The sequence below is a fragment of the Xenopus tropicalis genome, chromosome 8 (genome assembly GCF_000004195.4).
Source record: "Xenopus tropicalis strain Nigerian chromosome 8, UCB_Xtro_10.0, whole genome shotgun sequence".
Lineage (NCBI taxonomy): Eukaryota > Metazoa > Chordata > Amphibia > Anura > Pipidae > Xenopus > Xenopus tropicalis.
Window position 1 is genome coordinate 119,673,265 of NC_030684.2, and position 17,080 is coordinate 119,690,344.

At 40.1% G+C, this 17,080-nt stretch overlaps 1 protein-coding gene across 2 annotated transcripts in view; it reads right to left on the minus strand.

Annotated features, from left to right (window-relative positions):
- Window positions 1-17,080, minus strand: part of fut8 (fucosyltransferase 8 (alpha (1,6) fucosyltransferase)) — a 139,728-nt gene that overhangs the window by 11,094 nt on the left and 111,554 nt on the right. For both annotated transcript variants that reach the window (XM_031890310.1, NM_001001232.2), the window contains 2 exons: window positions 2,443-2,689; window positions 1,700-1,876 (listed from right to left, as the gene is read on the minus strand). In XM_031890310.1, coding sequence (XP_031746170.1) covers window positions 1,700-1,876; window positions 2,443-2,689 — 424 coding nt within the window. The remainder of the gene's footprint in view (window positions 1-1,699; window positions 1,877-2,442; window positions 2,690-17,080) is intronic.

Below are 17,080 nucleotides of genomic sequence, written 5' to 3' on the forward strand. Positions count from 1 at the left end.
ATACCCAAAATCACCTTTTCTGCTCATACATAGGAACATTAGTAATGTAGTTATTACAGTTACATTGCTGTAGGAGGCAGGGCTAAATACAGTGATGTGCCCTATGGGATGTTATAACTGCTTGGCAAGAAATTTAAGCATATTTAGCATATATTGATATACAAAATATCAGAGAGCTTTCTCATGCATGGCCAGTCATCAGTGTGGCAAATCCCATGAATCCCAGGGGTGATGGCTGGAGGAAATAGAAAAAAACAGTGTCAACTTGGTATATTAGGTCTATGGATTCAGCGACCAGAGACGTCCTTCCTTATTAGTGTCTAATAAACAGTTTTTGACAAACATTAGCCCTACACCTTATGTATAAATTTTAATTGTATTTGGGCAGCTTGCCTACCCATGCGTGTATAGCAAAGGATATGTTTAATGTCGGTAAAATTGTCTTGGTTAAATGCTGTAATGCATAAACGATACGGCTTCCCAATGATCCGAATATCTTTAGTAATGCGCAACAAAAAGAGCAGAGCTGTTCTGCTATAATTATAAAGTGTAATATTTCCAGGGCAATTTGCAAACCTACAGCTGGAAAGTATTTACAGCCATTCTGTGTGCTATTTCATGCGGGCAGGCAATTTATGGAGCCCATTGTGACCTCCATAAAGTGAGTTCAGTTGTAATTATTACACAGTATTCACCCACCTGAATGAAATATAATGCTTTTACTCTAAGCTGGCTTGTAGCGAGGAAGATGTAACACCTACTTGGTTCTTCATCTCCCGTGCTATTTACATTAGCATGTGTAAAACAGTCGTCTTCGAACCACTGAGGCTGCAGTTATATGAGCCTGCTGTCTATTGCACATACCCGACTTAATAATCAAATATCAGAACCCAATGAGGGTGCCTAAAATGTTATTGCCATTTTCTCATATGACATGATCTTCTAGAGAATTCATTATGGCTAGAGTGTTTTGTATATATTAACAGGGAGTTGTGCTACTGAACAGTAAAGGACATAAATTCTTTAAATATGGAAGGTGCCCTTGCTAGGGTGGGCAAATAAACTAGATTAGTTTTCCTGGAACTGCAGTCAGATGCTTATGACTAGGTTTTCTATAATCTGCAACTTTATTATAAAATGGGGCAAGACCAAAACTTAGTCCTCAACTGGTACCTTCAATCAGTGAAGTCGGAATACCCCTGGTTGAGGATATAGATCAAACCCATTTCAACCGCAGGTGGATCAGCAAATGTATGGCCAAAATGTTACACTCCTACATGGTACACTCCCACATGTGTCCAAGGTTAGCTGGGCACTACCTTCTGTTCAACAGTTACCCTATAATACTATTAAACTAATATAAAAGAGGAGGGCATGGCCAATCACTATGAGGCAGGGCTTTGAGTATATATAAAGTAAGCATTACATATACAATTGTATCTTGGTTTACACAGTTATTTTCTGGTGGTTGCCATAGTTGCAGTGGACTGTCAGCTGAGACTTGGATGACTGTAGGTCCTCCCATGTGAGTGGGTAAATTCCATTATATAGGATAGTTAGTAATAATCAATTCTCTGGGGATCAGTCCAATCAACCAGGGTTAGAAAAGAAATACTCTACATCAGGAATACTACTTATAAGCTATAGAGATACTGTAAAGCTATGCCTGTGTATGTTAGTATAGTCCCTGGGGACTTACTTGGCTTTGGCCTCTTGCAGCAGTGTGGGGTCATCCGTTGCCAGGTAAACACGCTTCTTGTCTATCTGCATCCTGCGAGCAAGCAGTTGGAAATGTTCCTCGACATGCACCATGTATTCTTCAATCGGGTGGAAAGCTGCCTCGGTTCCAACCTTATCCGTCCTCCTGACATGAACACTAAAAGCAAGATCATCGTTTAAGATAAGATCAACATACTGGCTCATTAACAGCAGAATTTATGTGTTTCGGTTAAGCATTTGGCACACAAACTCCAGAGATACGTATATAAACAGTGGGGGGAAAAAAGCAGAATTATAGCAAGTGGCAAGAGTTTCAGTAAAGTGCACTTTATATTAGCTTCCTTACTATAAATATGACTTGAAAAGTTCATTCATATTGTGAATCAGACATTTCAATATGAAATATGGGTAAAAGATTGTGGCTTGAATATTTAGTTCCATTAAGATTTCCATCAGTGGGTTTGAATGGTTAAGGACACCTTAAGGGCATCTACTTTGGGAGCATTTTGGGAACATCTCAAACACACACCAGAGGCTGCAATTCCCATTCCTATATGGAGCGAGGCAGATGAATATTTCCTTCAAATGCTTAATGTAAATTCGATAGATAAGGCTTTCAGCTGCTTGTTTTTCAGGTGTAGACAACTTAAAGCATAAGTTTCTATGAACTGGTTCACTTAATTTATACCATTTATTTTCTCTTGATTTAATCTGAATGCTTACCCAATGACTGGATGCTTGAAGCCAAGCTTTTTGGTTGATTCCTCAATCTCCTTCTCCAGCCAAGGCTGTGGCCGAATCAAATACTTGACAAACTGTGAGACCCACCACACCGCAGGATCACCGTGCAGACGTATTAAGCGGTCAGCCAGGTCTTCTGGTACACCGAGAGGTAGGTATGGTGGCCGTGGATGCAGGCTGTCAACGATGGGCAACTCCACAACTTGAACATTCTTATCATTTGCTTCGCCTGGAGGAGAGATTGAGATTGAGTTATAAAGAGCAAATTGCAGCGGGTGCATTTCTATGAGAGACACAAAGCAATCCCACACCTTATGTCTCAACCCTTTCTCCTTGTAGATTGTAAGCTCTTTTGGGCAGGGCTCTCTTCACCTCTTGTATCGGTTATTGATTGCTTTATATGTTACTCTGTATGTCCAATGTATGTAACCCACTTATTGTACAGCGCTGCGGAATATGTTGGCACTTTATAAATAAATGTTAATGTAATGTAATGTAAAAACCAAACAGGCAGGTAAGCATATGGAAATAGCACTAGAAACCTACAGATTGCCCAAGCCTTTTTAATAGCTGCTTTCAAATATTATTAATCTTCTTTAAGTTTCATCTTTGCCTGTTCATCATGGTTTTTCCCAATGAACTGAACAGATGCCTCTAAAAAAATTGTTGCAATTAAGAATATTGTCTAATAAAATACCCTCTCAAAATATTTCTGGTTGGTATCATTGCTCCTTTTGCTTTAATTTCATATTGGTAACCAGCATTAGTGACTTCTAAACACAAACACAGCACGAGTTGCACATTCCTAACCAACTTGTAGCTACATTTCTAACTGCTATAATGTTCGAAGTGGACATCTATATCCATAGTTACATGGAACTAGCATCATTGCTTCTATCACTCAATTTTTTATGGGATCACATTTCCGCATTCTAAACCAGTCCAATAATTGGGTGCTAGGTCAAAACATGTTAATCATATAAGAAGGACCTTTATCAAGTCACCTATTACTAAGTTCTATACCAATACTCTTTCTTTAACCTCTCAATTTTTTATAGCTATCTTTTCTCCTGTCTTCTCCACACTTGCTAGTGCTGTCCCCTCTGGTTGCGTTATGCTCCAGTGCTCCTTATCTTTGGCCTGTTTCCATTTCTCTAGTTGGGGGCACACTCCACAAATATAGTCATAGGCTGCTGGAATAATTCTAGGGAAATGTTGGGAATGTTCCTCACTACTTGATATAGCTTAAACATGGTATCACCTGGTATCTTCCCTTCTGCTCATTGTTTCTGTGTAGGAGGAGGCGGAACAATGTGAAAACATGGAACTTTGGAGGAGGAGGAGAATGCCAATGGCCAAAACTGACTCCATGACTCTTTAAAAATTAAATAACCAAAGCCTATAGCTGCCCAGGAATGCTGACAAGAGCACTGTGGAAATTACCGTCTTAAAAACATAAAAAAGAGCTGAAAGATGCCAGTAACACAAAGCTTTGCAGAATATACAAAAGACGGCCAGGAACAGCACATTTAAATAACAGCAAACAAGCTTCTGTCCCCACCTCCCCAAAAAGCTTATGATTTAGAGAAAAGATTCTTGATCATTATATTGAGATGTGCCACCATCTGTTCTTGCCTTTTGCAAGTAAACCAGGTGTTTGAGTTCTGTAAAACAGCAGATCATATATGGCACAATCTGCCAATTCCCGAGCAAAGAGAGAAGTCGCATTTGAGTTGGTGCATGAAGGTATGAGGCTCTTCATTTCCTGACTAAGGAGTGTGAAACAGGCTACATATGTCCCTTGATGCAGCCTTGCATTACACTTGTGCTAATGATGCCTGAAACCTGAGGAGAGCTCTAATGGAGAGTGATGTCTAGTTTTACACTGATCTCACTGTTCTTCTACTGGGAATGCTCAGACAATAAACGAGCTGGCATCACCGCACACTTTCAAAAGTACTTGTCCCTCCTTCTTGCCAATTCCAACGTGCTGACTGCATTGATAAAGGACATCTCGTAGTGCAGTATCACTTTGAACGTGCTTCATTAGAAGCAGAAGAAGTGGTAGGGAACTAGATACAGAACACTTTGGGACTGTAGGGGCAATGGGTAAAAAGGGATCAAGGGTGTACAGGACCCATACGCAAAGGGTGGGTTAGGGATTTGTGGTTTGGGCAGGTTCAGCTTGCAGAAAAAGTTTGAGAGTCAGGAGAAAACAGTAGGTCCTCACACTATCTTTGTATCAATCCATGCTGGGAAAGACAGTTAATCATTGTGTACCCCCCAGTCAACCACTACTTCTGCAACATTACTGGCTGCATAGTCTGGGTGCAGGGTGGTAGGTGGGCCATCTGACCTTCTCATCACTTGGGTTAGTGGGCAGCCTAGCTAATATCTTCCCTGGAGTTTGAGGCGTGAAGACCTTAATAAATTGTGCTTTCCGTTTAGGCCACTGGTGAGCTCCAAAGCCCTAGAGGAGAAAGAGCCACTTCCAAAGCCAGTAACCATCCGTATACAGTATGGTGCCACACTGGCTGTGCTTCCTCTTCTATCTACTCAACTGCAAATGTTCACTTAGATTTGTAGAGAGTTTAATGAAGGCAAGAGAGATTTGCCTTGGGCACATGTATTACAAAAAGGCCACTGGAGGAAAAAAAATTGAAAAAATGGACCTATCACACAAATATTAGATACACAATAGTATTTTCAAACATGAAAATCCCACCAATATGGCAATTTCAAATTACTGTCCCAGTGCAATTTTGCAGGATCCCCTGTATGTACTACACTCCTTTTAGGATAAGTTGTTAGTTGTAATATTTATAGGTAACAACAGTGGGTACATGTTGCCTTATATTTTTTCTAAATGGTCAAACAACATAAAGTGTAAGCAACATCTTAGTATTGATATTTATAGTCCATACTGGCTCTGTCTTTACAGCTGTCAAAGTAATTGTAAGAGCTGTAAAATATTTCTAAATTATAGAAGCAAATTCAAAGGTCACAGCTAGAAAAGAGGCAATAGATTACTATCATTGTCTCTAAATGTTCCCACCGGTTTTCTTGCTCGGACTGTAACCTATCGGTAACCACAGATTTAATGCAAATGTGAAAATAAAATGACACTGCAGATTCCCTTGAGGGATGAATATTATGTATAAAGCCCTAGGGGTAAGACTGGAGAAACCCAGATGTTCATGTTATTGAGCTATGCTAAAATAATCAGATGCCACAGGAACAGCAGAAAGAAGTCACGCTCCAATAACAAATCTTGGTAATGAAACACTTTACATGGATAGCTCATTTGTTATTGCCATTGTGCATGTTGCCTATAGTCATGGAGGCGTGGAATATTTTGAAAACGACACTGGCCAGTGTTGTAGATGTTAAATTGCATGGCATGTAAAGAGTTAAAATGGAGAGTCGTGATAAAGGAATATATCATCTATTTACCTTACGATGAATGCTCACTAAACATACTGTCATATTGCCTTGTCTGAAAGGAGTTCACATCTAGGATATGGCATAAGAAGTTGTTGGTGTTATGGGGAGGGAGAAGCATTGAGAATCTATATTACATCCCTTCTCAGTAAGCCCTGAGGGTGATGTCTATATATATATATGGCATGAGCTTACTACAGTGCTGGAGAAATCCTAGGGTAATGGCCTCCTAACTTTCAGCATTTCCATGTTTATAAGATCTAGATGCTTCTTACCATTTGGTTCTGACCAAATAACGCATATCCTAAAAGCTGCCAACCTCTCGCCCATCTTTTGTCTATAATGCTACCTGAGACTGCTAACCTAATTGCTCTAGATCAGGGGTGGCCAGACTTTTTTCGTACGTGATCGACCAGACAGATGCGGAATGCGGAAGTGCGGCGTGAATGCGTACTTATGTGATGCAGCGTACGTACACATTCATGCAGCACTTCCGCATCCCCGGCTTCATCGCGGTCCACCAGTGATCCATGGGGGATCAACTGGTGAACCCCACCCCTGCTCTAGATAAAACAAATTTACAGTATAAAAAATACCTGAATATGGGTATTAAAATTAGCAGGTATGGCTTTTTGCTACCCCTGCCATCTGAGGCACCTTGGTAGGCCAGGGCCACAAAGCAAGCCTCCTGCTATGCCTTTACCTAAAGGTGGCCATACACGAGTAGATTAAAGCTGCCAACTTGGGTCCTTCAGACTGATCTGGCATCTTACCTGCCTGTGTACGGGGGCCCTCCGTCAGGCCAGGTCGCCAAAGCAGCGGATCTTATAGAGTATGGCCACCTTAACACAGCTAGCTCTAGAGAGGAAAGAGCTTATGTGTTTGATGTTCAATATATCCATAGGTCAGCACTTGGTGCCTAGTAAGTGTCACTCAGGGGAAACAACGAGCAGCAACATTTACACAGGTATGTGAATAGGTCGATAGAGCTGTTGACCTTCTATCATAATCCTTTGTGTTTCTAAGTAAGCCCTTTCTTTATTTAGGAATTCTTAAAGTTCTAACTGTATGATAACATTTATATAGAAACCATAGAAACATACTTTTGGCTCATCTCAAAACACTGATGACTCCAACCTGCATTTTAATTCGGTCTTGGTTGGTTCTTCCCCAGCCTTTCCCTGGGTTTTCAGATTAGGCACAGATCCGCAAGCAAACAAGGCTTTAGCAACTGTATTGGGTTTACTATGTATCGTATTTTTATCCAGTATTTCTCTTATCTTTCAAACCTCTCAGTACAATGAATCAGCACTTGAATCTGAAGAGCTTTTGAGATTTCCCAAAAGGAACATCTTGTTTTCTAGAAGCTGAGAGTGGAGCTTATTCGCTAGATGCTGCCAGGGTAAAAGTACCAGTCAGACCACTATAAAAATATTTTATTTTGTGCTAAGGTTACAGCAAATGTAATATTTGCTTAAAAGATGCACATTATCTAAAAAAACAAAAAACCTTCCGTTTAGTACTGTGGCAAATGCAGGCTCTAAAATCAACAGCAACTTATTTATAAGCTGTTTATGCACGACGCCTATTGATGCAGCAGGAGGGTTGAGCAGGACCAGCTCTGATATACCGTGTCCTCCACTGAATGGACAACGGTGCCTGCGAGCAACATACAATACAGATACATTTTCCTTTTAATGTGGTGAATAACATTTTTGAGAAAAGATGTACAGGCATTGTAGTTCCTTTACTTTTCTTATATTTCAGAAGGCAAGTACATTATGGTGTATGAAAGAGAACACTTTTCTTTTCCTGCATCACCGGTAAAATGTAAGGCACTTTGGATTTTTCTGCCTATATACCTTGCAACATGTTCTTGTACTCAAGGATCTGTCCTAAAGCAATATTCTCTCTCTATGGAAACCACGGCATATTCATATTCAAGTAAGGTTTACCATTACTTGAGTATGCCCATAAAGCATAAGGCAGTGGTTTTTGGACTTATTTGCAGCCTCTCTCCCTTGGCCAGGCTCCCCCTTCGCTCTTTACTAGATTAGAGATATACAAAAACATTGTTATATTAGCCACAGCCATTTGTTTACCTGAAATCTTGCTCTGACTGACCTTTAGACTGGGCACCCCCAGCTGAGTCTCCAAGCTCAACAGTTTGAAAACCACTGGCCAAAGGGAAGGGCATACAGTAGTTACAGAGATTTACTGACTTTACTAAATAAATGAAGCCATACATGGGCTGAGGGAAGCAGTAACTCACTGACTGGTCTGACCTACCAGTAGGCCATTGTGGGACATGCCCATCCTCAATAACTGTGCTGAAGCTCCTTTTACTTCATTGTATGCCAATGCCAAACTGCTAATAAAGGGTGCCGCCAAATAATCTGTTCGTTTCAAAAGACCAGCTGCAATCTGATGAGATCACCGAACGGTCTCCTGAAACTGATAGCCCACAAGGTGCCATACATGGTTCAGATCGTCAGGCAGTATGGATGAAACTGGTCCAAACAAATCTGGTCATGTAAGATCAGCTTAAAATAATATAATTCCTCATACTTACTTCATATAAATTATTATAACTCCACATCGTTGCACAGAATCACTACATTTACTAATTATATTTGCACCTAGTATTATGCTTTGTGATCAGAATACAGCTTGGGAAATATCACATATTCAACAACTAGTAAGCGCACTCCAGGGTCTTAGCTTAAAAACTCGATCTATATTTCAATATTGCCATCTGATCAGATGGCAATATTGAAATAAAGATCGAGTTTTTAAGCTAAGACCCTGGAGTGCGCTTACTAGTTGTTGAAAATATATATATATAATATACCCAAAAACATCCAATCGGTTTTCTTCATCCAGATCAGATGGCAATATTGAATTAAAGATCGAGTTTTTAAGCTAAGACCCTGGAGTGCGCTTACTAGTTGTTGAAAAAAACAAACAAACAAATAAATAAATAAATATATATATATATATATATATATATATATATATATATATATATATATATATACACCCAAAAACATCCATTCGGTTTTCTTCATCCAGTGACATTTTTCCCTACTAAGACAAGACGGCACTTAAAGATTTAAGCCACCCGGACCAATTGCTGGCTCCATATTCTGCTGATAGGCAGAAAAAGCCAGTGCCAAAAATAAATGTGTTTATATAGATCAGAATGTCATCTTTGATCAACATTGCCTCATTTTGTAATTTAAATAAATGATTCAGCGCTGAAGCGTGCTGTGGGAGACGGAGGCAGGATACAGAGCTAATGCACTGGGTGCAGGGACACACTCATGCGTATAGTGCATACATACACAATATGTCAGGAAATATAAAGCTATTTTAGCATTCTGTCTGCAGATCCCTTAACCATCTGAACATGATATATTACCTTACATGACACCACTTCATGGATAGACTAGTTGTGTAGATATAAAACCAGGATTCTATTAGCAGGTATGCTGCGACATTGATGGTTACGGCTCAGTGCTATGGCACAGTAGCTGTCTTGAATACCACCACCAAAGTTCCCATGACCCAGCATGGGCCTCTTGTTAGTGAGAGCAGTGGGAAGGGATTCAGGTAGACATCCAATCAATGCTATACACCTAGGGGCTGATTTACTAAGACACGAATTCCGACCGAATTGGAAAAATTCCGATTGGAAAACGAACATTTTGCGACTTTTTCGTATTTTTTGCGATTTTTTCGGCGCCTTTACGACTTTTCGGAAATTATCGCGACTTTTTCGTTACCAATATGATTTGCGCGAAAAAACGCGAGTTTTTCGTAGCCATTCCGAAAGTTGCGATTTTTTCGTAGGGTTAAAACTTGCGCGAAAAGTTGCGCTTTTTTCGTAGCGTTAAAACTTAAAAGGCGCAACGTTTCGCGCAAGTTTTAACACTACGAAAAAATCGCAACTTTTTGCGCAAGTTTTAACACTACGAAAAAATCGCAACTTTCGGAATGGCTACGAAAAACTCGCGTTTTTTCGCAAAAATCGTATTGGTAACGAAAAAGTTGCGATAATTTTCCGAAAAAATCGCAAAATACCGATCATTACGAAAAAACCGCAATCGGACGCATTCGGCTATGGTTCTCAAACTGTAGAATGGTCATAGGGGGGCCACTACAGTAGAGGGTTGGATAGATTAGACTGAAGACAAATTAGGTTGTATATTTAGGGGCACATTTACTAATCCACGAACATCCGAAAAGCGTCCGAATGCGTTTTTTTCGTAATGATCGGTATTTTGCGACTTTTTTGCGAATTGTCACAAATTTTTTGAGCTCAATATGAAAAAGTTGCGACAATTCGCAAAAGTCGTAATGGCTATGAAAAAGTCGCGACAATTCACGAAAGTCATTATGGCTATGAAAACGTCGCGACAATTCACGAAAGTCATAATGGCTATGAAAAAGTCGCGACAATTCACGAAAGTCATAATGGCTATGAAAAAGTCGTGACAATTCACGAAAGTCATAATGGCTATGAAAAAGTCGCGACAATTCACGAAATTTGTAATGGCTATAAAAAAATCGCAAAAAATACGAAAAAGTCGCAAAATGTTCGTTTCCAATCCGATTTTTTCCCATTCAGGATTCGGATTCGTGGATTAGTAAATCAGCCCCTTAGTGTTGAGTATTATTATAATTATTATTAACCTGTATTTATAAAGCTCCAAAATATTCCACAGTACTGTACAAAGAGTGGGTTTACACACTGGATATAAAGAATTACATACACCCCTGAAACTATAGAAAGAAGACCATGTCAATCCTACTTTTATATATCTGAGACATTTATGAGCTGACTGAATTTTGGATCATAAATAAAGAGTCTTGAAACAAAGAAATTGGAACCTTCTGCGTTAGGAATGTGGGGCCAGTTTCCTAAGGGGCTTCAGGGGATTGCAACCAGTAACTAGCTGATTTGTAGTAAATGCCTAAAGTAGGGCATTCACTGTTCCTGGGTCTGTTGTAGAGTGTCTGTCAGCAAGGGCCATGGACTTCAACCACACTCTTGAGACCTATTTCACATTTCCACATAGGGGCCTTCGTGAAATCGTAATATGGTTGTGGCTGGAGAAAGAGCTAAATTCTCCTCCTCTTTAATGGCTACATTAAACAGATACTTCCCCAGGCAGTGGGTCAGTCAGTAAAATTAATGGCTTTTTTAGATAGAGGGTTATTTGTGGTGATAACACAAGAGCTCTACTCTGGAGTGTATATGTTGAAGCCCTGATAAGGGCAATTATACAGAGCAAGAGTACAAACTTTACTTATTCTTGAAATCTTCTCACTGAAGCCCTTTTCCTCTGCAGGCTACACAATGAGATTTCTGTATATCAGTTCTGTGCGTATAGAAGGTTAAACCTGAGCAGGTACCATACATGATCACCAGGTACTTTGACTGCAAACTAATGAGGCCAATATCTAATTAAGGCATGGTGACTGCAAGTAACTCCTCCGACAATGTGGCTACGGCATTTAAGGACACTTGAGGGCTGCCATTAACAAGTCGAGTGTGAGTGAACTGAAACAGTTAATGCGAAATGATGCAATAGCATATCCTGTACCGCTGGAGAGGCCCAATCAGATCTAAGCCAAGTTCGGTCGCCAAATGTAAATTTATCCCAGAAAACATGATAAACAAATCTGGGGCCGACTGGGTGTGGTGCAGCAGAAATATGCAACAGCTGTTTCCGAGTGTTCTCCTCATTGTTCCTACTTGCACATGAGTGGCTTAGCTGTATTTACAGAGGCAACTCTTAAAACTCACTCTGTACATGAGTTGCTGTGAGGCTCAAAATAAAGCCATATGGGGCAATGAGCCAACACACATGATCAATGAGGTAACCAAGGGGACAGTAGACCATGCAACTGCGGGGGGAAGCAGAAGTATAGAAGGCAAACTCAGGGTTGTGTTATTTTAATATACATGTAAGGAATCATTATTCTCATCTTGCCCTGAGCAGGACTATGCTGTGGGCCCAGTAGATGAAGTGTCTGCTGAAGCTTCAGTATGAGGTGGGCATGGGAAATAATACCTGCAGGCAAGGTGCCCCAAGTGACTGGTTTACTGCACTAAATGTGGCACAGCCAATGGGGCTTCCCTTGAAATTAGCAAGGAACAAATCAGAATAAACCCCTAATTTCAACCTGCAGCTGGAAAAGCCTACCATTGTATACAGTAGATACACATATAGGGGTTTTGTAACCCAAGTGATTAAGAACTTCATTGGCAAGTCACCAAATGCTGAAATATTCCCCCATTTGTTTCAAACAGGCAAGTGCAATCCCAGTTACGGGAAGCAATTAATGAATGTTTTGTTGCCGGCCCTCGGAGATATTAACTGCCCGGGTGACAAAAAGTCCAGAATTGCTACATGCGTCACAATATTTTTTACTTTTTCCATTAACCTCCTCTAAGGAGAGAGGGTCAGACTTAGCCAAAAGAAAAAGGAGCGTAAATGAAGCTAACACAAGGCGTAGTCATTAATTTGGTCCAACGCTTGTTTCTGCAGTAAAGCAATATTCATCAAGCAATTGGTTAGCTGTCCTTTTAGAGGCAATCATAAAATTCCCCACGGAGGCAGGTATTCTTAAGAGGGCCATAAGTCACTAAGTGGCCTATTTATAAACATGCTCTGTTCATTTTGCATTAAAAAAACAAACTGAAATTAACAGAATATTTACAAAGCTGCGGAATATAAAACACCGCCACGTTTCCCTTGTGGGATAATTCCCCATGTAGAAGCACAGACATTGCAGTTATGGGGCAATTTATGCAATCTTTTTGTACTCTGGTCGAACTCTATGCATATCAATGGGGAAAAGCAGCAAGAGGCCAAAGGACTCATTTATGCCAGCAAGTGCAATCAGCACAATCGCCATGTTTTTTTCCCCACAATGCAGCATTTTCCCCATAAGAAGCAACTGGGCTGATCTCTTAATGCGATTGTGCTGCACCTATGCAATTGCACCTGAATCACCAAATTGGAGACAAATGCTATTGCTTAGCGTCAATTACAGTGTTCAGCATGCAATGTGTGCACCCTAATCTATAGGCTTGTGTGTGATGCACTTATTTCTGGCTTGGAGACAAGTTTGGAAGCACAGAGATGCAGTTTTACTCCAGGCTGAGCCTCCTGTGCAGTTCACATGGGGCTACCAAATAGCCAATCACAGCCCTTATTTAGAATCCTCAGATACATTTTGCGTGTGTGGCCCCCCAACACTTTTACATCTGAGTGTGGCTCAAAGGTAAAAAAGGTAGGGGATCCCTGTTCTTGATGGATCTTTACTAACTACAATACTTTTTATATACTTATTCTCCTTGCACAGTTTGTTGTAACAGCACTTTTTATGGCCACTCAGCTTTATGAATACACATAAATTTCAAGGTAAAACAGTTGTTTAAAAATGTTGTTAAAGAAATTGTAAAACCACATTATAAATATGTCCTTAAGTCATTGCTGAGAATCAGCTGCTCGATAACCTAGCAGGTAGTCTTAAAACTACATATGGCAGGATGGATCATACCATGAATTGCTAGTCAATGGGGTACATTCTGCATATACATATATCCTATTGGTTAGCCTAGGTCGCCTAATGAGCACCCTGTATATATGTATATTTTTATTCATAGGGTGTACTCATATATATAAAACACAGTACAATTTTTACATTAACACTAGTGCAAGAAAGCAAACCATACATATGTCAGATATAAGCACCACATGTTGAGACACAGAAAAAATAAGGTCCCTGTCCCTTACAGCTGGCAAAGTTGGTTTGTGCTGCCATTTTCAATGACTGGTGTGTGTGTGTGTGTGTATATATTTATATACACATTGCATGCAGGCCACTAAGCATGGCTGTAACCTATAATCTGATGCATTGCTCTTGTTGTTCTCCTCTGTGTGCTACTGTTCTGGGGAAATAATCATCAATATGATATAGTTGAACAATCCAGCCAACCACCCCTCTAGGGATAAACTTGTACGTTGATTGGTGTGGGGTTAACTCGATGGTCACTTTTCAACACAATATACTATTCTGCTACTTGTAGTGTGGGCCATTAAAGAGTAAAATGACTTGCCTAAGCCCTACGACTTTCATTCCTCTGATCTCAACCCTCTCTCCCTCTTTTTAGAACATTGCTCTATACCCCAACTGTTTGTTTGTGCCTTTTCTTCTATGCTCCAACAACACAGACCTCCTGTGCCCCCTAATTTATGACCCCTCTGTTCTTAATCTTCCCATTGCCATCCCTTTCACTAGTAAACTCCCATCTCTTTATGGATGACAGAGTCTACTTGCTGGCCTTTGCATTCCTCGTACTGTCCAATCCTTAGTGCATTAAAATTATTGACACTAATAAATAAGGATTATAATATGAATTGAATACACAGTACAGTTCAGGATTTTTGCCTTTTACCTTTCAATTAAACCTGGAGATTTTATGGTGGCTTGCCATTTATTCCCATAAATAAGTTTACAAAAGATAATCCAGTAAACCCTACGAGGCTTGTGGGCTGTTGCATTAAATCGTTACCGTTCTCCTTTCCTTTCATCTTTTATAGCTGTGCAGAATCCCTCGGTATACATTTAGCGCACTTCAAGCAGTACATTTTCTTCTGATCAGGGAACAGGGGTAATATTGCTGGCTGATTCGAGCTTCTCCGCTACCAGTGCAATGCCTGGAACTACAAACATCTACTGCTAATACAGGCTGTGCTACTTGTAATATCAAAGGACAGCCAGTGCGCTACTTTGACGGATTTAAAAGCGCCGTCCCCTGCAGGGAAGACAGCAAGCCATTACACATCTCTTCTAAGGGAAGATGGCTTTCCATGGAACCTGCTTTAATTAGGAATTCTGTGCAGTGTCTTTTAAAACCCAGCTAAATCTGTTGTCTTTCTGGCATGCACAAAATAAAGTGTACAATCAACCTGGCTTCCCAATTAGTCCGACACAGGACAGTGGCCCAATTTGATAGTCATTTTGTGTATTTGCCACTAGACCATGTAGCATTCAATAGTACACAGAGGTCTTCTGCATTGTAAGAGCCAAACATCCAGTCAAAAACATAGTACGGTTGGCTCCTACAGCAAGTTGGATATTCCTGCAAGTAGTTGCTGCAATAAAGAATATTTTTTTAAAGGAGAAGGAAAGGCATTTTAGCATTTTACTGCCAACAGATTCACCACATTAGTGCCACCTAGAATGCTATAGTTATTCTGCAGAAAGCTTTACCATACCTGAGTAATCAGCCCTAGAAATTCCATCTGTTTGATTAAAATAGCAGCTGCCATTTTAGCTTGGTCTCAGCAGCTTCTAGCCCTTGATAGCTCAGATCACACATTCTGATGGGGGGGAGTAAATTCTTATGAATTCTTATGGGAGGGGGCAGGAGAAGGGAGAGAGCTGCACAGACTCTGGCCCATTGGAATAAAAGATTTTTCTGAGAGAGGAAGTCAGATACCAAAGAACATGTTTACACAAAAGGAGACAAGAAATCCTGTGTTTCTTTTGATAGAGGACTCGGCACAGCTTTTCTGTGAGTGCTGTGTTTGCATAGACCTTTCTGATAAAGCTTACTTAGTTTTTACCTTTCCTTCTCCTTTAAAATGAAGCTACATGGTCACCAAAAATAATTAACAATCACGGTATGGGCAGATTATGACTGTACCTCTATTAATTTAAGGGGAGCTCATCTATATTGGACTTGCTAAACAGACTCAGGAGAACAAATGCATTAATTACGGAACAAGATGATGAAAGGGAAGATTTCAGAACAATGTGAAAGACAGTGGCAAGCTATATGGCTATACACACAGAGAATGTACATGTAATTCTGATGAATGCATAAGTGCATATAGTTTTAAATAAGTTCATGCACTTGTATGATGCATTTCACAATATGTTATAACCCTGATATTAATTAGAATATTTGTTAAGACTAAAAAAATTGTGTTGTCGTATTGCTTAATGCAATGTATTTTTTATGCATTTACAGTGAATTCAAAAAGCAGTAAGAACACATCTCAAATGCATGAAACATTCCTTTGTGTGTATAAGCCCACAATCCTTTGGGAGAAATAATAACTGGTACTACTATGGGACTGTGGTTTTAAAGGTGTATCGCTATTTGGCAAAGGCAGCTACACGAAACCTACAGCCCAACTACATCAAGGCACTTATGGATGATAAAGGTCAAAATTTTACATGTTTGTGCGAAGGCTGCCTTCAAAGGGTCAGTGGATCCAGTGCAGTATGCTGTCACACCAGAAATGAAGCAAAAAAAAAAAAAAAAAGCAAACAAAAACAAAATGTTAAAGAAGGTATCATTAATAAGTACATATATGCTGCACACCCCTGTTCTGCTTGAAAAGGACAAGGCCATAAGACCTTTATGAAGTTTTCTTTGCATAGAGAACACAAAAAAGTCAGCAATCAAGCACAGTTAATCTATTTCCACTAGGTTTAGGGCAAGCTGTAAATGTATAAAATGCAATTATAAGCCCTCAGAGCACCCCTTAGGAATACCAATAATCATCTTTTATAGTTACTGATGCAGGCTTAGGCTGGAGGTCTTTAAGGGGATACTGTCATGATTTTTATGGGGTACTTTTTGTATCTAAAATACACTATTTACATAGCAAATAATTCACTGTACCATTTAAAGTTGTATTCTTGAACCAACAAATGTATTTTGTTTTTAGCTGTAATACTGGTGTGTAGGCGCCATCTCAGTGCATTGTGCCTGAGTCTGAGCTTTCAGAAGGAGCCAGCGCTACACATTAGAACTGCTTTCAGCTAACCTATTGTTTCTCCTACTCCCATGTAACTGGAGGAGTCCCAAGCCAGACTTGGATTTCTTACTATTGAGTGCTATTCTGATACCTACTGGGAGCTGCTATCTTGCTCCCTTCCCATTGTTCTGCTGATCGGCTGCTGGGAGGGGGGGGATATCACTGCAACTTGCAGCTCAGCAGTAAAGTGTGACTGAAGTTTATCAGAGCACAGGTCACAGGCTGAGGCACCCTGGGAAATGAAGAATATGGCTAGCCCCATGTGAAATTTCAAAATTAAATCTGTTTGTGTTTTTAAAAAACAGATTTCAATGCAGGATTCTGCTGGA